Source organism: Coregonus clupeaformis, chromosome 24 (assembly GCF_020615455.1).
Source record: "Coregonus clupeaformis isolate EN_2021a chromosome 24, ASM2061545v1, whole genome shotgun sequence".
NCBI lineage: Eukaryota > Metazoa > Chordata > Actinopteri > Salmoniformes > Salmonidae > Coregonus > Coregonus clupeaformis.
In genome coordinates, this window is record NC_059215.1 from 39266058 (window position 1) to 39290720 (window position 24663).

General features: G+C 44.5%; 2 protein-coding genes across 3 annotated transcripts in view; both read left to right on the forward strand.

Annotated features, from left to right (window-relative positions):
- Window positions 1-15227, forward strand: part of LOC121538167 (helicase ARIP4-like) — a 58221-nt gene extending 42994 nt beyond the window's left edge. For both annotated transcript variants that reach the window (XM_041845962.2, XM_041845963.2), the window contains 13 exons: window positions 170-303; window positions 1091-1284; window positions 1727-2069; window positions 2326-2503; window positions 2648-2860; window positions 3097-3215; window positions 4975-5090; window positions 7102-7201; window positions 7406-7611; window positions 9121-9296; window positions 10810-11006; window positions 11231-11610; window positions 11757-15227. In XM_041845962.2, the coding sequence (XP_041701896.2) occupies window positions 170-303; window positions 1091-1284; window positions 1727-2069; window positions 2326-2503; window positions 2648-2860; window positions 3097-3215; window positions 4975-5090; window positions 7102-7201; window positions 7406-7611; window positions 9121-9296; window positions 10810-11006; window positions 11231-11610; window positions 11757-12691 (3291 nt within the window). In that variant the 3' untranslated portion in view covers window positions 12692-15227. The remainder of the gene's footprint in view (window positions 1-169; window positions 304-1090; window positions 1285-1726; window positions 2070-2325; window positions 2504-2647; window positions 2861-3096; window positions 3216-4974; window positions 5091-7101; window positions 7202-7405; window positions 7612-9120; window positions 9297-10809; window positions 11007-11230; window positions 11611-11756) is intronic.
- A 4410-nt stretch (window positions 15228-19637) lies between these two features.
- tmem115 (transmembrane protein 115) lies at window positions 19638-24023 on the forward strand. Its single transcript, XM_041845961.2, has 2 exons — window positions 19638-21468; window positions 21742-24023. Exons 1-2 carry the CDS (start codon window positions 20612-20614, stop codon window positions 21971-21973), a joined length of 1089 nt encoding a protein of 362 aa, XP_041701895.1. The 5' UTR covers window positions 19638-20611; the 3' UTR covers window positions 21974-24023.
- The last annotated feature ends 640 nt before the right edge of the window (window positions 24024-24663 follow it).

A 24663-nucleotide genomic window follows, 5' to 3' on the forward strand; every position in this document is an offset into this window, starting at 1 on the left:
TTCTGTATTCTCTTTGTAATCAAAATCAAATCACATTTTATTTGTCACATGCTTAGTAAACAACAGGTGTAGACTAACAGTGAAATGCTTACTTACATACTGGATGTAGCTTGTAGTCTCTTGACTGCGATAATTTACTCTTCCTCTCTCTTTCTTTCTCTCTCTATAGGTCAACACGTTACAGAACTGGCTGGCCGAATTTAACCTCTGGCTCCCGACATCTGAGGCGCTACCTGTGGACGTGGACCCGACCCAGGTCTCCCCGCGCACCTTCAAGGTCCACATCCTGAACGACGAGCACAAGTGAGTTTCCCGTCCTTTCTGGGAACGGAGATATCCCACTCCCTCCTCTTTAAAAGCTGAAGCCTTTTAGGCTTGATCATGGTTTGTGTTTGTGAGGGACAAGAGATAATTCACTCCCACTCACAGCTCTCTCTCTGCTTCTGCTAAGTGTTCTGTATCACACAACTGCCTAAGATATGTCTCTAGTACTCCACTGCTGTGTATCAAGTGTGGCTTTCCATCGCACACAGCTTTGCACACTACTGCTCTCCTGCAGACTTGTCATAGCAGTTGACCCAGTGACCTAATCGCTTCCTCTGCTCAATCCCTCTCTTTTTCTCCCTTTCTTGCTGTTCCTCATCCTGTCCTCTATCAACCCCTCACCCTCCATTGCTCCCTCCCTCTCTGTGAGTGAAGTGAAGCCAAGTCTTTGGCTGCTGGCTCTATCAGTGTTTTCTGTGCTAATAGTCTCTCTGTAAGCCTGGCTGCGCTCATCAGACGAACCAGACAGTATTGCATACTACAGAGTTATCAGTCAATGCTCCCTACTGTACATGGAACCAGGGAAACATTTGTAAAAAAAAATATTTATAAATTAATAAATGCACAAACATGACTCATCTATCGCCCAGGTGTGTTACTACTTGAAGTCTACTTAAATGGCTGTGCTATTATGTGTGGAACATTGTCGCTGATGTGCTATCGCACTTTTCTCTCACTACTCTCGTTCTCTCTCCTCTCTCTCTCTATCTGTGCTCTGTCTCGCTCTCTTTCTTTCTGTGTGCGTTCTCTCTTCCTGTTTTCTCAGAACCATGACCACTAGAGCGAAGGTGATCTCTGACTGGTCGCGGGACGGCGGTGTGCTCCTGATGGGATATGAGATGTACCGCCTGCTGTCCCTGAAGAAGAGCTTTGTGGCGGGCCGGAAGAAGTCCAAGAAGGCCCAAGGACCGGTGGTCATCGACCTGGATGAAGAAGACCGGCATCAGGAGCTCCTCAAAGGTCAGTAGGTCAAAGGTCAACTTGGAGTCAATCAACACTTATGTCAGTCATGGTCTGCCCTTTTCAAACTTTTCAGACCAGAAGCTTATGGCAGTTTTTCTTTCATCAAAGCAAGTCCATCTGCACACAAGGCTTTTGCTCGATTAATGTATAACCCTTTGTTAGAACCCATGTTACTGTAGATAACTCTGTTAATTATTTTTCATGTGCTCAAGGATGTTTGTATGAGTGCACAGGTTTCCAATCACACAGTAGCTCCATCACTTTAGTATGACTCACAGCTGTCATCATGAGTGACTCCGATAACATGAGTCACTTAGATGAATTGAACATAAAGTAATTGCTTGGATCGTACTCCTACATACACATCTTTAGGGCTACCATTTTACCTGAAATAGCTCTAACTTGACATCCCCCTCTCTCTTCCTCTACCCTCCTATAGGCATAGAGAAGGCCCTGTCTCGCCCCGGCCCGGACGTGGTGATCTGTGACGAGGGCCACCGCATTAAGAACTGCCACGCCAGCACCTCACAGGCCCTGAAGAACATCCATACCCGGCGGCGAGTGGTCCTAACGGGCTACCCCCTCCAGAACAACCTGATAGAGTACTGGTGCATGGTGGACTTTGTCAGGCCTGATTTCCTAGGTACCAGGCAGGAGTTCAGTAACATGTTTGAGAGGCCCATTCTGAACGGGCAGTGTGTGGACAGCACACCGCAGGACGTCCAACTGATGAGATACCGAAGTCATGTCCTCCATAGCCTGCTGGAGGGCTTTGTCCAGAGGTGAGACTGCGAGATGGAGACCTCTGGCTTGGTGCAGCTGGTTATAACCCACATGAACTGATGCTAGTACAGTATCTCTTTTCTGGTATACTTTATAGGCCAGTTTCCCAGATTAAGTCTATTCCTGGACTAAAAAGCACTTTCAATGGAGATTCTAGTTGTAGTCTGATAATGGTTGTGTTTTTTCATGAATGTAGAGATCTACAGAATATGGCGTAGATATTTGTGGTCTAACTCGGGTTGTGTTTGTTCCCAGGCGTGGTCATGACGTGTTGAGAGACCAGCTCCCCTCCAAGGATGAGCATGTGATACTGGTGCGACTGTCACCACTGCAGAGGGCCCTCTACACAGAGTTTATGAACCGCTTCAGAGAGGCAGGCAACAGCGGCTGGCTCAGCCTCAACCCACTCAAGGCCTTCTGCGTCTGCTGCAAGGTGTGTGTGTGTGTGTCTGTTTCTGTTTTGGCATGCACAGGAGTGAAAAAACGTTGTGAAGTACATTTATATCATATGCTGTATACATGTCCGCATTTCATTCAGACGTCATCCTAATGTTGTAATAATGTTTGTCTGGACCAGATCTGGAACCACACAGACGTGCTGTACGAGGCACTGCAGAAGGAGAATCTGGCCAATGAGCAGGACCTGGAACTGGATGACATCACCAACAGCCACGCCCGTTGCCCCGCCCCCAACCAGAAGGGCAAGACTCCGGAGGACCCCAACAGCATCGGAGGGCTGAGTCTCAACGCTCTGCAGGAGAGGGCCAATCAGGTCATCACCTACGAATGGGTACGCAGCCACACTTCACTGCCAAGCTTTTTGTTTTCCACTCAGGTTAAGTGGCAGTTGGTTGAGTCATCGTGGATTTAAGCTGGTTGGAAAACAATTTGAGGACTGCTCATTAAGAATGGGTATTGTCATAGGTTTCAGTGAAAACAGGTTATTACCTGTGCATTACAATTACACCGTACTGACTTATCTCATCAACCTCTCTCTCTCTCTTTTTTTCTCTCTCTCCATTGCAGGCGAAGGAGATCATGTCTGACTATAAGCCAGGGGTTTTGGAGAACTCTGCTAAGATGGTCCTGCTGTTCCACCTGATCGACGAGAGCGTCAGGAAGGGAGACAAGATCCTGGTCTTCAGGTAGGCACAGAAATAAGACCTCCCGTTTTACTGTTCTGTTTACTGTTTTTACACGTTTTTCTTTCAGCCCTTTTAAAACAACTGTTGCAATGTAACGTAGTCTTGAAGACGAAGACTCAAAAGCATATACAATACCAGTCAAAAGTTTGGACACACCTACTCATTCCAGGGTTTTTCTTTATTTATACTATTTTCTACATTGTAGAATACTAGTGAAGACATCAAAACTATGAAAAACACATATGGAATCATGTAGTAACCAAAAAAGTGTTAAACAAATCAAAATATATTTTATCTTTGAGATTCTTCAAAGTAGCCACCCTTTGCCTTTGACAGCGCATTTTCTCAACAAGCTTCGGGAGGTAGTCACCTGGAATGCATTTCAATTAACTGGTGTACCTTGTTAAAAGTTAATTTGTGGGATTTCTTTCCTTAATGCGTTTGAGCCAATCAGTTGTGTTGTGACAAGGTTGGGTTGGTATACAGTAGATGGCCCTATTTGGTAAAAGACCAAGTCCATATTATGGCAAGAACAGCTCAAATATAAGCAAAGAGAAACGACAGTCCATCATTACTTTAAGACATGAAAGTCAGTCAATCTGGAAAATGTCAAGAACTTTTCAAGTTTCTTCAAGTGCAGTCGCAAAAACCATGAAGCGCTATGATGAAACTGGCTCTCATGACGACCGCCACAGGAAAGGAAGACCCAGAGTTACCTCTGCTGCAGAGGATAAGTTCATTAGATTTAATTGCACCTCAGATTGCAGCCCAAATAAATGCTTCACAGAGTTCAAGTAACAGACACATCTCAACATCAACTGTTCAGAGGAGACTGCGTGAATCAGGCCTTCATGGTCGAATTGCTGCAAAGAAACCACTAATAAGGGACACCAATAAGAAGAAGAGACTTGCTTGGCCCAAGAATCACGAGCAATGGACATTAGACCGGTGGAAATCTGTCCTTTGGTCTGAGTCCGCCGTGTCTTTGTGAGACGCAGAGTAGGTGAACGATCTCTGCATGTGTAGTTCCCACCGTGAAGAATGGAGGAGGAAGTGTGGTGGTGCTTTGCTGGTGACACTGTCTGTGATTTATTTAGAATTCAAGGCACACTTAACCAGCATGGCTACCACAGCATTCTGCAGCGATACGCCATCCCATCTGGTTTGCGCTTAGTGGGACTATCATTTGTTTTTCAACAGGACAATGACCCAAAACACACCTCCTGGCTGTGTAAGGGCTATTTGACCAAGAAGGAGAGTGATGGAGTGCTGCATCAGATGACCTGGTCTCCACAATCACCTGACCTCAACCCAATTGAGATGGTTTGGGATGAGTTGGACCGCAGAGTGAAGAAAAAGCAGCCAACAAGTGCTCAGCATATGTGGGAACTCCTTCAAGACTGTTGGAAAAGCATTCCAGGTGAAGCTGGTTGAGAGAATGCCAAGAGTGTGCAATGCTGTCAAGGTAAAGGGTGGCTACTTTGAAGAATCTCAAATATAAAATATATTTTGATTTAACTTTTTTTGGTTACTACATGATTCCATATGTGTTATTTCATAGTTTTGATGTCTTCACTATTATTTTACAATGTAGAAAGTAGTAAAAATAAAGAAAACCCTTGAATGAGTAGGTGTGTCCAAACTTTTGAATGGTACTGTATAGATGGAAAAACCTATTCTCAAACGGTTGAATTAGTTCGACTCTAATTTCCAAGGACCCCTCCTCACCGTATCGCCCTCTCCACTGTGTTTCCTGCAGCCAGAGTTTGTCCACCCTCTCGGTCATTGAGGAGTTCCTGGCCAAGAGGCCCATACCGGCGGGCAGCGCCAGAGACGGCCACAACCAAAACTGGCTCCGCAATCACAACTACTACAGTATGTTTTATTTGTGCTTCCCATAACTGTGTTTTTGTATTTTAATAAATATATATGTGTGTGTGTGTATATAGTTGTGTGTGTGTGTGTGTGTATATATACACACACACACACACACACACATATATATATATATATATATATTTTTTTAATACACACACAGTGCATTCGGAAGGTATTCAGATCCCTTCACTTTTTCCACATTTTGTCACGTTACAGCCTTATTCTAAAAGGAATAAACAATACCCCAGAATGACAGTGGTTTTTGCCATTCTTATTAAAAATAAAAAACAGAAATACCTCATTTACATAAGTATTCAGACCCTTTGCTATGAGATTCGAAATTGAGCTCAGGTGCCTCCTGTTTCCTTTGGTCATCCTTGATGTTTCTATAACTTGATTGGAGTCCACCTGTGGTAAATTCAATTGAGTGGACATGATTTGGAAAGGCAGACACCTGTCTCTATAAGGTCCCAAAGTTGTCAGTGCATGTCAGAGCAAAATCCAAGCCATGAGGTCAAAGGAGTTGTCTGTAGAGCTCCGAGACAGGATTGTGTCGTGGCACAGATCTGGGGAAGGGTACCAAAACATTTCTGCAGCATTGAAGGTCCCCAAGAACACTGTGGCCTCCATCATTCTTAAATGGAAGCAGTTTGGGACCACCAAGACTCTTCCTAGATCTGGCCGCCCGGCCAAACTGAGCAATCAGGGAGAAGGGCCTTGGTCAGGGAGGTGACCAAGAACACGATGGTCACTCTGACAGAGCTCCAGAGTTATTCTGTGGAGATGGGAGAACTTTCCTGAAGGACAACCATCTCTGCAGCACTCCACCAATCAGACTTTTATGGTAGAGTGCTCAGACGGAAGCCACTCCTCAGTAAAAGGCACATGACAGCCCGCTTGGAGTTTGCCGAAAGGCACCTAAAGGACTCTCGGACCATGAGCAACAAGATTATCTGGTCTGATGAAACCAAGATTGAACTCTTCATCCTGAATGCCAAGCATCACGTCTGGAGGAAACCAGGCACTGCTCATCACCTGGCCAATACCATCACTACGGTGAAGCATGGTGGTGGCAGCATCATCCTGTGGGGATGTTTTTCAGCGGCAGGGACTGGGAGACTAGTCAGAATCGAGGGAAAGATGAACGGAGGAAAGTACTGAGAGATCCTTGAAGAAAACCTGCTCCAGGGTGCTGAGAACCTCAGACTGGGGCAGAGATTCACCTTCCAACAGGACAACGACACTAAGTACACAGCCAAGACAACGCAGGAGTGGCTTCGGGGCAAGTCTGATGTCCTTGAGTGGCCCAACCAGAGCCCAGACTTGAACCCAAGCCTGGTGGTAGCTCAATTGGTAGAGCATGGCGCTTGTAACACCAGGGTAGTGGGTTCGATCCCCGGGCCACCCATACGTAAAAATGTATGCGCACATGACTGTAAGTCGCTTTGGATAAAAGTGTCTGCTAAATGGCATATTATATTATAAACCGATCGAACCCGATCTCTGGCGAGACCTGGAAATAGCTGTGCAGCGACGCTCCCCATCTAATCTGACAGAGCTTGAGAGGATCTGCAGAGAAGAATGAGAGAAACTCCCCAAATACAGGTGTGCAAAACTTTTAGCATCATACCTAAGAAGACTTGAGGCTGTAAACGCTGTCAAAGGTGCTTCAGCAAAGTACTGAGTAAAGGGTCTGAATACTTATGTAAATGTGATATTTCCGTTTTTTAACATTTGCAAACATTTCTAAAAACCTTTTTTTGCTTTGTCATTATGGGGTATTGACATCCACCGCTGTCACCACTTGTCTCTGACTCCATTTATCCAGTGATATCTTTTACTGTAGCTATACGAACTGTCATTCAGCCTCTCCAAACCCATGCTGCAACTTTTCCCATTGACTTACATTGGCTATCGCCACCTGCTGGTGATCTTGATATCTCTCCATTGTTCTTGGTTCTGTGTGTTGGAGACAGGGATTGACTCTTTCTATGGTTCCTTTCTTTAGGACTGGATGGGAGCACGTCTGCCTCAGAGAGAGAGAGACTCATCAACCAGTTCAACGACCCATCCAACACCTCCACCTTGGTCTTTCTGCTGTCCACCAGGTAATAGACCTTCTCAGGAACACACTGGTAGAAATAATTATAATTTGTTTATAATCATACTTCTGTATAGTCACACTTGTAACCCACACTTGTTACAAACACTATCCCTCATTCACACTCTCTCTCACACACGTGCACAGTCCTACACACACAAACACACACACACACCTCAGGTCAGTGACGTGTGCGTCTCCCCGTCCCCAGGGCTGGCTGTCTGGGGGTGAACCTGATCGGGGCTAACCGCGTGGTGGTTTTCGATGCCTCCTGGAACCCCTGTCACGACGCCCAGGCCGTGTGTAGAGTGTACCGCTACGGCCAGAAGAAACCCTGCCACATCTACCGCCTGGTCTGTGACTTCACCCTGGAGAAGAAAATCTATGACCGACAGATCTCCAAGCAGGGCATGTCTGGTAAGTAACCAGCTAACCAAAAAAACACATAGAATGGAATAGAATAGATGCTGACTACACTACCGGTCAAAAATTTTAGAACACCTACTCATTCAAGTTTTTATTTTTATTTTAACTATTTTCTACATTGTAGAATAATAGTGAAGACATCAAAACTATGAAATAACACATCTGGAATCATGAAGTAACCAAAAAAGTGTTAAACAAATCAAAATATTTTTGAGATTCTTCAAATAGCCACCCTTTGCCTTGATGACAGCTTTGCACACTCTTGGCATTCTCTCAAACAGCTTCATGAAGTAGTCACCTGGAATGCATTTCAATTAACAGGTGTGCCTTCTTAAAAGTTAATTTGTGGGATTCCTTTCCTTCTTAATGCGTTTGAGCCAATCAGTTGTGTTGTGACAAGGTAGGTGGGGTATACAGAAGATAGCCCTATTTGGTAAAAGACCAAGTCCATATTATGGCAAGAACTGCTCAAATAAGCAAAGAGAAATGACAGTCCATCATTACTGTAAGACATGAAGGTCAGTCAATCTGGACATTTTCAAGAACTTTGATGGTTTGGGATGAGTCGGACAGCAGAGTGAAGGAAAAGCAGCCAACAATTGCTCAGCATATTTGGGAACTCCTTCAAGACTGTTGGAAAAGCATTCCAGGTGAAGCTGGTTGAGAGAATGCCAAGAGTGTGCAAAGCTATCGTCAAGGCAAAGGGTGGCTATTTGAAGAATCTCAAATATAAAATATAATTTGATTTGTTTAACACTTTTTTTTTGGTTACTACATGATTCCATATGTGTTATTTCAAAATGTTGATATCCTCACTATTATTCGGCAATGTAGAAAATAGTAAAAATAAAGAAAAACCCTTGAATGAGTAGGTGTCCTAAAACTTTTGACAAGTAGTGTACATAGACTACACACTGGCCTACCAAGACACCTCTGCTTCCTCCAGCCAAGTCTACTAGGCCTACTATTACATGAACTTCTGCTATCAGTACTGCAGAGTCTACACTTACCCCAAGCCTCCCCTGCTAAGTGCACTTCATCTGGCCAGTCCACTTCACTAGCATGCTAAACAGTGTGTGCTGTGAAGTACAGCAGTCCTCTGAGCTCTGTCAGACTCTGTGAAGTCAGACTCCTCTCAGGCTAAGTGCACTCCATGCATCCCTACTCGTGCACCACTGCCAAAGTGCTTTGACATAGTTTGCCATTGTTTTTTTAACACATTACATCGGTCCGCTCCAATTTCAGCTATGCTGTGTACACAAAAAGAGAAGGCCCACACTCTTAGAATTTAGTTGAAAAATAACATCAGATTTATTCCATTTTATACATGGCCAGGGTTTGCTATATGCCACGTTTCATGTCACACGCAGATACCTTTTCATTTAGCTGTTGATGGCCCTATACACACAGGGATGGTTTAAAGGCACACAATCTTCTCCTCTGTATTTGTGTAGTAGACTAACTCCTTCTCTTCCTTCAATCCCTCTCTCTTCTCTGCAGACCGAGTGGTGGATGACCTGAACCCGATGCTGTCGTTCACGCGGAGGGAGGTGGAGTCTCTTCTGCACTTTGTCGAGGAGGAGCCTGACGTGTCACAGGTGCAGCTGCAGCCCCACCAGGAGATGGAGGCGAGCATCAGACAGGCCTGCCAACTCTACCCTCACTTAGTCACCAAGGTAACAGATCACCTATATACACATCTAGGCCTGCCAGCTCTACCCTCACCTCTTCCCCAAGGTTAGAACTACACTGGATATATATCTGGGTCGTTCCACAAAATGAGTCCCTTTTTTGATATTTTAAGTAAATATTGTGCACCGATATTGAATTTTAAAAGCCTGTTTTTATTCTGCATTTTGACATGTCCCTCTGTGCACTCTGACTTCTAGGACGATTTGAATCCACTTAACCCCAGCATTGTAAAGCCCTAGTTATTTTGTTGCTTTGACAAAGTCATTTCTGAAGATTATCATTTATTTCATGCGATTAGTGATTCATTTTAAGGTAAAAAAAAAAACGACCTGTCCCTCATTTTAAGCTCAACCCTGTTACTTGAACTGAACTCCTCTCATTTGAATATGGTGAAACTATTCCTTTAAAAAAAAAAAAACATTGAACATCTAATAGTCAAATCATAGTGCAAAAGCAGGTGAGCTGGTTCTACTCTTTTTGGCCATTTTCTGGTGTTTTGTGCTGGAAAACTGAGTGGGTCGAGCATCACACCTTGTTACCCATACAGGCTAGAATTGTTTTAAATAAATGTGCTATTTTTTTGTGAAGCTTGCATTCAATCGCCCCTCCCTGTTGCACACAATAAGCTTTCTTTCCCCTTGTCACAAGGAGATTCATGGCTAATTTAAGATGAAATCGTCAACCCTGTTACTTTATTTCGTACTTAATAGGCACTTACTATAGTAATTTGTTAATTTAACCTCTTGAGATGGGAAAACATAAGTTGAACATGTGCTCTTCATGACATAATGTTAAAATGGGCCAAATTAAACTACCCAAAAGGGACTCATTTCATCACCAAGGTAAGCTAGGTGGTAAGCTAGGTACTACCCTCATCACCAAGGTATATACATATCTATAAACACCATACTGTATTATACACCCACATCTGGTCACCAAGGTTAGAACTACACTAGATTTCACTATTTCATATGGGAAGGGTTTGGTGCCCAACTTTTCAATAACTTCTGTATTATTTACACTGAGCGTACATGACATAGACTGACCAGGTGAAAGCTATGATCCCTTATTGATGTCACCTGTTAAATCCAATTCGATAAGTGTAGATGAAGGGGACGGGTTAAAGAAGGATTTTTAAGCCTTGAGACAATTGAGACAAGGATTGTGTATGTGTGCCATTCAGAGGGTGAATGAGCAAGACAAAATATTTAAGTGCCTTTGAACGGGGTATGGTAGTAGGTGCCAGGCGCACTGGTTTGAGGGTCTCAAGAACTGCAACGCTGCTGGGTTTTTCATGCTCAACAGTTTCCCGTGTGTATCAAGAATGGTCCACCACCCAAAGGACATCCAGCCAACTTGACACAACTCTGGGAAGCATTGGAGCCTGGGGGGGTGCAACTCAATATTAGGAAGGTGTTCCTAATGTTTTGTACACTCAGGGTATAATTTTACTTAGAGACATTTTACTCAAACTACTCTCCATGTCTGTCTCTCTAGCAACCCTTCCACCACGAGTCTCTCCTGATTGACCGGCAGGAGATGAAGCTCACCAAAGCCGAGAAGAAGGCTGCCAAAAAGAGCTACGAGGACGAGAAGCGTGCGTCGGTGCCCTACACGCGCCCCTCTTACGCCCACTATTACCCAGCCAGCGACCAGAGCCTCACCAACATCCCTGCCTTCAGCCAGCGCAACTGGTGAGATGGTCCCCAAAAACAGACATGCTTTTAGTTCCTGTTTTCACCAGATCAATCTATTTTCTTAGTAACATACTGTACAATATTACAATTGCATACAGTCAATGTGATACCACGTTTTTTAATTATTTTAAACTGTTGATAGAATCTTTAACCCTCCACTGTCAATTTGGACTGCCAATTCGCCACCCTCTCATCTTTCCTTTCCCTTGCCCCCCTTTCAGGCGCCCACCCCCTCGCCAAGATGAGAAGCCGGTGGCCAGCGACCGCCCCGTTCAGTCAACTCCAGTTCCCATGATGCCTCGCCAGGCATCTCATGCCTCCACCCCCACAGCAGACTCTGACTCCAGCTCAGGCTTTCCCGTCAACTACCTGCAGAAGGCAGGCGTCTTCGTCCAGAAGATAGTCACCACCACAGATATCGTGATACCTGGAACCAACAGTTCAACTGATGTCAAGGCCAGGATCAGTGCAGGAGAGAGCATCCACGTCATTAGAGGAACCAAAGGGACCTACATCAGGACCTGTGACGGGAGGATCTTTGCCATCCGCGCTGCAAGCAAGCTCAAGGCAGGGGAGGAGAACTCAGCCGTTGCACCCAAAGGTAACAATCCCAACTCAACCCGTAGTCAATTTAAGTTCAACTCATTTTGGTCCATATGGATCTGTTTTTATCCAGTGCTGATGGTTTCTGTTAGTCTAGACCAGAGAGCAGTATCTAACCCGTCTGTCTCTCCTCCCTTCCCTCAGACACCCAGAAGGCATCGGAGGAGGCCTCGACGAACGGCACCAGCGGCTGTGTGACTCGCCCGCTCTCCCCCGACAGCCCTGAGATCCTGAGCGAGCTCCAGAGGTACACAGCTGCAGCCGGAAACAAGATCCAGCAGCAGCAGGCCTCCAAGGCTCCGTCTGCAGGAGTCTTGGAGACAGCGCTGGCAGAGAGCACCAATGGCAGCAGCATGACCAGCCATGCCAAGCCCTGGAGACACACCGCGGCCCAGCCAAACACAGACTCCACGGCCGCCCTGGACCTGAAGGCCACCAAGCGCAAAGCCTCCACCCCGTCTGCCGATGAATGGGCCAACAACAAGCAGCTGGCCCCCGGCAAGTGCACCTCGGCCCCGTTGCCCCCCCAGGCCTTACCCTTCGCAGGGGGCTATGGCTTCCCGCCCATGGGCCTCAACCCAGCCATGATGGGTTCCATTGAGCAGCCCCTTTTCATGGGGGCCGGCTCACCCTACTTCCAGCCCCACAGCCAGCTGGGTGACCCATGTCTCATGTTCCCCATGACCTCTGACCCCTTCGGCCTGGGGGACGGCACCCTACCTAGCTCCTCCTCCAGGTCTTCCTCCTCCACCACTACCAGCTCCTTCTCGGCCTCCTCTGACTCTGCCTCCCTGGCTCCCTTCATGCTGGGTGCTGGTATGGCTGGCATGCTGCCCCCAGGCTTCCCCATGTCCTACGGCCAGTCCGTGGGTATGTACCCTAGCTCGCTGCTCCCCGGGGGGCTCCCGGCTGCCACCCCAGGCCCTGCTGGCTCCAGCTTTCTCTCCCACTTCCCCTCCTCCGGCCTTATGGGGGCGGGGCTGGGTCGCTCTGACACCCACGGCTCAGCAGAGAACGCCGGTAGCAGCTCAGACAGCAAAAACGACGATGATGATGTCATTGAGGTGATGGAACAATGAGAGCCTTGAGCCATGTGGGTTATAGGGGACAGTTAGTGGGTTGCTGGTGCGAGGAGATCTGGAGAGGAAAGGAAGGGACAACCAAGCCCTATCCACCTCCACTAGCCCTTTTCCCCATCCCAAGTGCAACATGCGCGCCTTTCAAAAAAAACGAGTCTGTATTGGGATATAACACAAACTGGACAAAGCAACAAATCCTTATGCTGAATATCTTATTTAAAAAGAAGAAAAGAGAAGAAAACTGAGCACCAGAGAGAACGTAGAAGAAAAAGAAAATGGACTTGGGGGGCTTCCAAAATGTTGTTCTGTACTGGCTTATACAAATCACTGAAGCGACTGCTGGGTTTGGACCTGCAGTGACCCTGAATCGCCACCGAGGTGTACTGTTTGTTGAGAAGACTGGCTAATTTGCTTGGTTGCATTTTTCCAACAGTTAATGATAGACAAGGTTAATAACTAACTGACAATAGACTAGCGTTAATAAGTCAATTTGATAGACATAGTTGGTAGTAATTATGGTATGGCACAATATCAGTTACATGATATTGTTCTTGATTGTCTTTATTTGCTACTGAATATTATTTTATATGGTAGTCCTACTCTAAAAATGTCACAACTGTTTTTAAAATCAATTTGATTTGCTGTTATATTTACTGCCAGGACAGAAGTGTTGTTTAGTTTTTTGAGAAATGAGATGATAATCAGAAAATGGACTTGTCGAGACTGAAGTCAAAGAAACAGTTAGGCTCTTTGATGGTGAAAATGGAAAAGTAAGAACCTTCAACTCAAAGAATCTACGCTTATTTACGCCTTTAACGCAGATCTTGGGGACAGGCATCACTTTTGGGAAGATCTGGTTTCCATCTCTTATGTCATCTTCTACATGTTTCTAATTGATTGCCTGTCTGTAGGTGATGATGTGAAAACTGTGCTCTTGCGAAGCGCCAACTGTCCAAAGGGACGGTGAATTGAAAATGCCTTGCCTCGGTCTCTGAATGTTACCTAGTGGGAGTAGAGAAACCGCGAGACGGGCAGTCCTTGGACCTGGATCTCAACCATAGTCTTACTGTAGCTTTTCTAAGTGATGCAAATATGACCCGTGACCACTCTGTGTCTGTCTCCTTCCCTGTCTGTTTCTGCATTGTGTACCCAGGTGTTCTAGAGTAGAGAACCTCTGTCATAATGGCTCGCTCTGTCTGTGGATGGCTTGAACACTCGTTTTCTGTTCCTTTGTTTCATCTCTGGCATATGTGATTTCAACTGAAAAACAGTGTTCAAGAGGTCATTGTCAAACCAAAATCATTTGAGAGAATTCAAAAATAGCTTTGCCAAAAGAAAGTACAACTTAAAGCACTCTCTAGAGAGTGATCATTCTCTGAAGCGACCAAATGTCACCGTCAACTGCTATTGGCCTAAAGAAGAGGGTGTCTTTCGAAAATGTGGTCACAGACTGTCATTACAGACTTCGTTGTGAGCTCATTGTAAAGATGATTCTGGATTAGACTTAGACCACATATTCTGTTAAATTCACTGTATAACAAAGGTTATAGTATTCAACGTACCGGTACATTGATTTACTGAGGGGGGGAGTCAGGTGTGTGACCTGGTTCTGTTTAATAAACAACAGATCTTTTAATTTCTGTTACTGCTGACTGTTACTGCCCCCCTCATGACATACATAGACCTACTGTCTCAACCCAACACTTTGGGAAGAGGGAAGGCCAGCCCACCTCCTCCACCAAGTCCCTAGCCTTGAGTCTCTTCAGCAAGAGCTTTAAACTCCAGTTCTTGTGTTTATTATGATACCCTGGCATCATCAGACTTGTTCTTCTTTTCATTCATACCATACTTAAAGTACTTTTTTTTTTTTTGTTCAAAGTTTGAATTTACCAAATTAATGTATTTATGACAGTGCATATTTATTCATTCATATTTTTATTTTTTTTACTATTTTGTTCTGTTTTTGTTTGTAAGGGGAATTTTTATGTTGATTTTACTAGAACATGTCAATTCTTGTGTTCCATGACTTGAGAAATGTGATATTAGACAACTGACCCAAAGTGTGTGAATTTCAGGACAACCAGTCACGGGCGGTCAAACCACTCATTAGCAGAGAGAAAATGTCATCCAGTGCTTTTGTTCTTGTTCATCTTCATATCATCCAGATGTTCATTTTAATCTATATATCCTAATGGAAAATGAAAGCTAGTTCCCTCAGTATTCAATGTTTTCAGTTGTACCAACTGCTCTTTTTCATAGCTTTCTACTTGAATTTAAGTATTTATTTATAAATCGATTCAGTCAGCAACAAGTGACTGTCAGTAAATTCCATTTAGTTAAAGGGATACTTTGGGAAGTTAGAAGTAGTTTTGCGAGCCAATGCTAACTAGCATTGCCACAATGACTGGAAGTCTAAGGGTATGTGCTAGCATGGTTAGCAAAGCCTGTACAGTACATAGTTTGTGAATGGACATGTAACAATGGATGGCTTTAAGATCTTTTTTTGAAGTTTGTAAATAAAATGTTTTGAATCGCATTTCAATTTCATTTACTTTGATAAAAATTCAATGTTTAATCACGCACACTAATTTCTTATCACACACAGATTCTCAAGCACTAGTTGAATATAAGTAACTCTTTCACTTAACTTGGTTGGGGGGGGGGGACTGAGCATTTGGTCTAGGGACCTGTCCAGAGTCATGTCCATCAGATTACATTACCTAAAATCAGATGAAGAGGGCAAAATTGAGTATAGCTGTCAGCAACTTCATCTCTTGTCCTAGATGACAGTCCATACAAAAGTAGTTACAAACACATGTTCAAACAAAACTGTTATCTTTACACAGAGACAGGTTTACTGTTTTTTATGTAGAATTAATTTAGAGTTGTCGTCTGGTGCATGCTTTTAGTGTTTACATTAGCTTTGGTGAAATGAGTTGTCTGCCAGCCTTCAAGTTGATAATGTTTACATGTTTTGATTATGAGACTGAAATTATGTACATAGACTTCACCAATGAGATCTTAATTACTTAGAAGCCTTAGATTTCATCATTAGCTATGCAAGCAGATTCTGTTCAATTATATCTGGAAACAGTCAAATGTAAAAGGAATTCCATGATGTCTGCTTATTCCATGAAGCTTGGCCACAGTGGACTGGATGTCACTTGACTTGTTTACCGCTCTTTGGTATTGTAGCTCTGTGTTGCCCTCTGATCTATATTGTAAAGTTGTAACGCCTTGGGAATGGGAGATGCAGGCAGAGATCTGGGACTATCTATGTCACACTGCCATGGTTTTCTGGCCCAGTTTGGGTCCTCTTACATGACCAAGATGCTTGGATATTTGTGTGTGTTTTGAATTGAAGACTCAGTGTTTGGGTTGCCTAATCTTGGTCTTTACATAAACCAACCTTTTATATAAGTCAAGCGTTCACAGGTATTTGGTTCATGCAAATTGTCCCTCTCACCACCATCGCACACTCACAATTTAACCTCACATTACCAGTGGTTTGTCTTTGATTCTGTAAACGCAGAACTGTTATTCAGAGAGAAATGTATCAATATTCCAAAATGCTGACATTGACATTTGAAACACAATCGGAGCAGTACAATTGTGTCCAGTGTTGTGGCTCTTCTCCATAAGGACAGTTCCACTGAGGCATCCCAGATCCTAGCATGTCTCATCTGGGTCTCGATAAAACTGCCTTTGTCTCATGTTTTTATTACTGTAGGTGGACAAGCTCGTTGTAACTGCTTACCTTGCACATAATTTTTTTGTTTGCAAGTGTGTCCATTTGTATGCCTGTCTTCACAGAGGACAACGTGCATACGCACCATTGTTCTTAGCCAGTCAAAGGTCACTCACTTGGACTTTTTTGGTAGCCAACCATTATCCACTTTGCATTTTCTGCCAGTGAGCTATTCACATTATCTTCTTGGTTGGATTTCAGATGAGATTTTGCTGTGCTCTCTTTATCTGTGATGTTTGATTCTCATAGCATTCTGCTGTCAGAGGGTTTTGTCTTTTTTTACACCTGAGAAATGTGAATTCTTTGTGTGATATTTTTTTATTATGGCAATTAATTATTGAATAAAATGAATGTGTATGCGGTTATCCCAGTCGTTTCTGTCTCTTTAATCAATGCGTGTTCAACACTTGGGAGAGAACATTTACACATTTTTTTAACAGGTAAGTTGACTGAACACATTCTCATTTACAGCAGTGACCTGGGGAATAGTTACAGGGGAGAGGAAGGATGAATGAGCCAATTGGAAGCTGGGGATGATTGAGGGCCAGATTGTAATTTAGCCAGGACACCGGGTTTAACAACCCAACTCTTACGATAAGTGCCATGGGATCTTTAGTGACCACAGTCAGGACACCCATTTAACATCCCATCCGAAAGACTGGACGCTAAACAGGTCAATGTCTTCAATCACTGCCTTGGGGTATTGGATATGTTTCTAGACCAGAGGAAATAGTGCCTCCAACTGGCCCTCCAACACCACTTCCAGCAGCATCTGGTCTCCCATCCAGGGACTTACCACAACCAACCCTGCTTCGCTTTAGAGGCAAGTCAGCAGTGGGATGCACGGTGGTGTGCTTCTTGCCAACGCCAATCATGTCAGTTTGAATACATTTACATTTTAGTAGTCAGATTAGCTTCTCACTACTCAGACAGCTCAAACTCCATTTGTAGCCAGTCAAGTCAAAAACTATAGAATTACATATAAAATCCCTATAATGTAATAAGATCTCTGTGTCGAAAAACAACATCATGATGATATTTGAGGTAAGTATTCCAGGTGGGCGGAGAGATGACACAAGGCCTGGACCAGGGATGATGTAAACATACAAGATAATAAGGATTGGCCTATCACAAAAACCAGATTTGCAAGAGAATCCTCAAAGCAAATAAAAGTTGGGAATTAGGCTATGCATAGAGAGCTGGAGGCTGGCACCTAGACTAGAGCTGGGGGGGGTATGGGGGGGTTGACACAAAATTGTGCTCAAAGTCTAGTCTCTGAAGAGCAGCCTAGCCTAGATCATAATCAAAGTAAAAAAAACTATCCATGACCCATAGACGGGTTGGTTGTGCAACTATGGGGCAAAACAAACGGGGTTGGCTTAGATTGTTGACAACATGTAAACAATATTTTGTTTCCAATGTTAATTGAAAACATACATACATTTGCACAATGAGCACTTGTCTCGCAAATACATCATTACAGCTGTTGGTTAGCTAGGTACTGAATTTTAACCATATTAGCATTGACATTAAATCAGTCAAAACACCTAAAAACAAGACATGGTATCAAAAACAAGATTAAACTAGCTGAAACGAGTCACTTACGATTCCCCACATGGCAGTTTCTTGTCATTGTTTGTAGCTATCTGGCCATCCAGAATCACAAAAATTCACAGACTTCTGCTCCCTTGAAGCGTGTGCAACGTTTTCGTGATATTGTCAGCTAACCCATCTGTAGGCTGCCTTACCACATGGAGCTCAAGGAGGGTGAACAGGTTTCTGGCGAGTGGAACAAGATGGCGGGTACAACCGAATGGTTGTCAGACTTGAAGATGGAGTCAGGGGAACCCATAGAGGTCGGTAAGAAGACGGGCAGGGAAAAAAGGAAGAAAGTGGAACATATTAAGAGTAAATATGGAGTGCTGCAAAAGGACATTTGACATGACGAGAGTGAGGATGATTTTTGCCCAGTGGGAGTGAGATTTTGGGAGAGAATGGATCCTTACCTTCTGGCTGATCCATATGTGGTGTCAGGTTGGGTGGATATGAGGTTGGGGAATGTTGGTCGGTGAAAGTGACTTGAAGTGGAATCATGTCGATTTTTTGTGTTTCTGCCATCCAGAGAAAGCATGCGCTCCGCACCACGCAACTGCGGCCAATAACTGTGACTTGCTTTCCTCTCCGGAGCAGGGCCCTGTTGAAAGGAGTGATAACTGGAGTGGAGTTAAGTGTTGAGGAGGGTCAACTGAAGTTGAAGATTCCCGGTGTCTGTGACGCCCGCCGTTTGATGCGACGCAGACCCGGTGGAGAGCGTGGTGAAACAGAGAAGACACTGTCTGTAGTATTGAGTTTTGATGCAGAGTCTAAAGTAAAGTTGGGATTTGTCAGTTATCCGATGAGAGCTTTTGTCCCGAACCCATTATGGTGTTTTAGGTGTCAAGCTTATGGTCATGTGGCAGCAGTGTGTAGGAGGGAGATTCCTAGATGTGAGAAATGTGCAGGAGGACTTGAGACAAAGGAAGGTGTAGTATCTGTGGAAGAAGTTGTATGTGTAAACTGTAGGGGTATCCATGGTGCTGGAGATCAGAGGTATCCAGTGAGAGAAAGGCAGGTTGAGGTTGCCAGGATCAGAGTAGTACAGAAGGTGTAGTATGCTGAGGCAGTGGAGAGTAGTAGAGGAAGATAGGTCCAGGGTGAGGGATCCTAAGAGGATTCCTGTGAGTGGGCCGAGGCCCATAGAGAGTGATAGGAATAGCATGTGCTTCAGTAAGTTTTTTTTTTTGGCGTTCATGGCCATGGTGGTCAACTGTACTGCAGGAATGGAATGTAAATCACAGAGGATAGATGTTGTGGTAGCAGCTGTAGAGAAGTACTTGGGTGTACGAGATTTTACTGTGGAAGAATTACAAGGTGTTTTGAACAATAGTGTCCAAGGCTGCTTGCCTGGTGTAGGATCAAATGGGGCAAAAGTAGTGGAATAGTGATGAGGTTTTAATGGGTGTGGGTTAGTTGGTAAGGCAATATTTGTGCAATGAATTCATACAGCAGAATAGTAGGCTGATACACAGTCAATACAGTAGGTGGTGGCATACACCTATAACATTTATTTGCGGACCACCATAATGAAGAAGAAGAATTAGAAGAAGAAAAAAAAAAAAAAATGTTTCCCATAGTGCTCCAGTTCATGACGCTGGCGTGACGCTTCGCGTGTTGGTGACGGTGGCAGTGAGCCCAAGATTCAGTATTTGATCAGTGTGGGAAATGCCTCACAAGATAACAAATATTCGCCAATAATCTGTGACCTTATATCGGAATAACGTTGACGTAACCGAATAGACTTTCCGAAATCGTGAAGACAATGAATTTCGCGTGAATCTCCGATTGTTGATCACCTCGACAACATTGTTTTGAAGGCCTGTAGCTCCTGCTAACTAACGTTACAGGAAATACTCGAGCTACTGTAGCTAGCTAGCGGTGAATTCTGGGCCGAGGAAAACAAGAAAGGCGCTGTTACTAATTGTTATCGTTTTTGTAGTTATACAACTCAAACCCATTAATCAAATGTTGACTGGTCATCTTATGAATTCGAATGGCAGATATAAAACATCGTAACAAACTGTCAGACTTCTTTCCCTAGCCAGTTACTAGTACTTAGCAATAACTAACTAGCTAATTTAGCTTACTAGAAACTTATTCCAGTGCTTGCTAGTTGGTTGAAGTTCTTGGTATTTTTCTAAAGTACAGTAGCTATTTAATATTTGTGATGTATGTAAGCTTCGAGTATGACACCGTTTGGTGTCAATTGAGAGTAATTGACGGGTTACTAAATCTGTTAGCATAGTAAATTAGCCCAGTTACCTACTCTTAATATCTAATCACACTAGTAAGGTCACTTCAGTTCGGCGACTATAAAAGGTCATAGCAAGGTAGGAAAGTTACCCCATCATGTGTTTTGAACAGCGAGACCATTAAAGGTTAATTTAAACCATTCATTAGCATTGATCAATCAGATTATTTCCCCTATGAAGCCTCACTGTCGAGAGTGGATGTTGTCTGGATCTGCAGATTATGTTTGTTCTTCTTGGCACTGCTGATTAACGACCAACACGTGAGCAGCTGCGGGTCATACAAAAGTACTGATCGGACCTTGCGCTAGACTGACAAACGACACAATGAATCGCTATCTGCCAGTTGCAAGACAGCACTTCTTGGGCGCATTATCCAACACTAGTGTTGTGGTGAAGTCCATATGTGCCTTAGTGCTCCTTCTGTATGTGCTCTCATGGGCAGTTGACACTCCATACGCCCTGGGCGTGACGCCTGGCTACCTCTTCCCCCCTAACTTCTGGATCTGGACCTTGGTGACCCATGCCGTGGTGGAGCAGCATGTGTGGGGGGTGGCGGCCAATGTTGGGACTGTCATGGCCTGTGGCCGGCTGTTGGAACCTCTGTGGGGTGCCTTGGAGATGCTAATATTTTTCGCTGTGGTCAACATCTCTGCAGGCCTCCTGACGGGCCTCTCCTACTTACTCACGTACGTCGCCACCTTCGACCTGGACTACTTGTTTGCTGTGCGGGTCCATGGGGCACCAGCTTTCCTCGGGGGCGTGTTGGTGGCCCTCAAGCAGACTATGCGGGACACAACGGTGCTGCGGGTTCCACAGGTGAGGCTCAAAGCGGCCCCGGCGCTGGTCCTCCTCTGCCTGGCCCTGCTCCGCCTCTCAGGCCTCCTGGAAAGTGCTGCCCCTCTGGCGGCCTACAGCTTTGGCGCCCTGGCAGGCTGGGTCTACCTTCGTTTCTACCAGAGGCACAGCCGGGGCCGCGGGGACATGTCAGACCACTTTGCCTTTGCATCCTTCTTCCCTGAAGCGGTGCAGCCGCTGGTGGGGCTGCTGGCTGGCCTGGTGCACACAACCCTGGTGAAGATCAGGGTATGCAGGAAGATGGTGAAGCGCTATGACGTCGGGGCACCTTCTTCCATCACCATCACTTTGCCGGGGGCGGACCCCCAAGACGCAGAGAGGAGGAGGTGAGTGCTGTAGAGGCCCAAATAAACACACACAGGGATCCATTACAGCACACACCCCAATATTTGTTGACCTTCATTATGTGGCTGACACACTTGCAAGCTGTCATGCATACACTATTTGTCGTCAGTTACATAGACTGCAGTTAGGCCTACATATCACCTCGCTCTGCACCTGGAGAGGATCAGTGGCTGTTTGAAAGGGACTCTGAGACACCTGCTATACCATGATGTAATGCAAACATTTATAACTGATTCTTTCTGATTGTCTTACAGGCAGTTGGCGCTGAAGGCCCTGAACGAGCGACTGAAGAAGGTGGAGGACCAGTCGGCCTGGCCGAGCATGGACGACGAAGAGGACGACGATGAGGACGAGGTTCGGACCGACACCCCGCTGCTCTCTGGACAGGAGAGAACCTTGCCAGCAGGGGGGTCTAGTGGTTCCCAGAACACCACGGGACAGGAGTCCAGCATCATCAGCTTTGAAGACGCCCCCTCCAGCTCATAGCAGACACACTGATACACACTCAGCCATACTAAGTTTTGACTACACACATACACTAGCAGTTTTTGACACATTGTCAGGCTTATCAGTTTTATGCTCTGACTCTCCGAAGTTGTACACAGATACCATCAAGGACCCGTTGCTCTCCTGGCCCCACCTGCATATGTCCATTGAAACTTTAATGCAATGTAGAAACACATTGGTCTCTCCCTAGTTCGTCACGTCTCTCCTGAATAAACGATTGAATGGGTGTACAAAGTGTTTTGTAATCAAACTTATTTTGACCCGAGACACCTGCTCCACACCTGCTGCTCGTCTGACTCCCACACCTTGTGTCTGAGACACTACGACTGGAGCAGAGACTCTTGGCAAACTCCCCATCTGTTGCTGTGTGTTCTTATTGTCCCAGAGCAAGCTTTCAGCAGACGGATGCAGATTCTCAGTGGGTTTCTAGGTCATCCTTTTGTGCTGATTGGTGTTTAGTCTTCAAGGACTTTGACATCTTTCTTTTATCTCTTCTCTCCATCACTGAAAGACTGAAATACAGTTATGGCCAAATATATTGGCACCCTTGCACTTTTCTTAAATAATTCCCTATTTCTTCTAAAATAAGTTGAAATTAAAAACAAACAAAAATAGTAACCACACCTTGTTATTGGTTTTTCAACATTGCAGAACCAATTTGACTTGTTTAGTTTTAATTTAGAAAATAAAGACACGGCATGGACAAAGATATTGGGAACCTTTGGCCAAGATAACTGCAGACAAACACTTCTTATAGCCATCAATGAGCCTTTCTGATGACAATTTGGCCTGCTTTTCAGCAGCAAACTGCTCTAGTTCTTCAATATTTGAGAGGTGCCCTCCACCAACTGCTGTTTTCAGATCTCGCCAATAGGTTTTTGATGTGACTCTTCACTGGCCACTTCAGAACAGTCCAGCATTCCTGGGTGCTTTTTGATGTGTGTGTGGGGGGTTGTTATGCTGGAAGACCCACAACTTTCAGTGGAGACCCATTTTTTGGACGCTGGGTTGAACATTGGACTACAAAACACCTGATAATCTGCTGATTTCAAGCAACCCCACAACATTACCAAACCTCCCCCATCTTTGATTGTAGGGAGGGTGTTATTTTCATTGAATGCTTCATTTGGTCATCAGTAAACACAGCACTGATCTGTATTGCTAAAGCGCTCCGATTTTGTTGCATTGGTCCACAGAACCTTTCCCCAGGATTTAGGCTTGTTTAGGTTGGTTTTTGAAAAGTTCAAACAGGCTTTTTTGTCTCCTTCAGCAGTGGGGTCTTCGTATGTTTACCAACGACCAAATTAAGCATTCAAAGAAAATAGGTCCGATAATGCTGTGGGGTTGCTTTGCTGCAGGACATCAGGAAATCAGCATATTATCAAGGTGTTTTGGAGTGCAATGTTCAACCCAGTGTCTTTGTTGAAGGTTGTGGATCTTCCAGTAGGACAACAACCACAAACACACATAAAAAGCACCCTGGAATGGTTCAAGAAGAAACGCTGGACTGTTCTAGAGTGGCCAGTGAATAGTCCAGATCTGAATCACATCAAAGAGGACTAGATGTTGTACACAGTGGTTTCCTGTCATTGGTGGTTTGGCCTGACAAAGTTCAGCAGCTTTTGACAATGACAGAGCAATACAGCCACTGATGCAGTCTTGACAGACTCTCTTCTCCCCAGGGAACATTTTGTCGAAATCTCTTGTTTCTTTCTGGTTTCTCCTTTTTTCCACTATTTATCTGTGTCATGTCTCTGAATGTTGGTTAAGATAAGATCTGCACTCTGAATCTTTAACTCTTTATTTATGAGGTTTGAAATGTTAAGATGTGGTGAATGATGCCAATACTGATGCTGTTCTGTTTAATTTGTTGGTGAAGGTGGCTCAAAGTTTGGTTTTCACCAGACAGGTTCCTTGAATTTCCACTAATGATGTGTTTCTCTTTGTACTGTGGCCATTGCGCAGACTCCTCTATTTAGTTTCAGATATTTATTTATCCCTACATGAAATAAAATCTGATTGTATGAAATGTAACAATAAATTGACTTTTTGCAACACTGGGTAGGTAGGTAGTAGAGTTCAATTCAGCTGATATATATTTAGGGTGCTGCTTGCTTGCCTGTCAAAGGTGCCACTAGATGGAGCCGTTAACACAGTCTCTGATACTCTACAGCTGTTTTGTTGGACTGACTACAGTGCATTCAGAAAGTATTCAGACCCCTTGACCTTTTTCCACATTTTGTTACGTAACAGCCTTATTCGAAAATTGATTAAATAAATGTTTGTCCTCAATCTACACACAATACCCCATAATGACAAAGCAAAAACAGGTTTTTAGAAATACCTTATTTACATAAGTATCCAGACACTTTGCTATGAGACTCGAAATTGAGCTCAGGTGCATCCTGTTTCCATTGATCATCTTTGAGATGTTTCTACAACTTGATTGAAGTACACCTGTGGTGTATCAATTGATTGGACCTGTCTATATAAAGTCCCACAGTTGACAGTGCATGTCAGAGCAAAAACCAACACATGAGGAATTGTCTGTAGAGCTCCGAGACAGGATTGTGTCGAGGCACAGATCTGGGGAAGGGTACCAAAAAATGTCTGCAGCATTGAAGGTCCCGAAGAACACAGTGGCCTACATCATTCTTAAATGGAAGAGG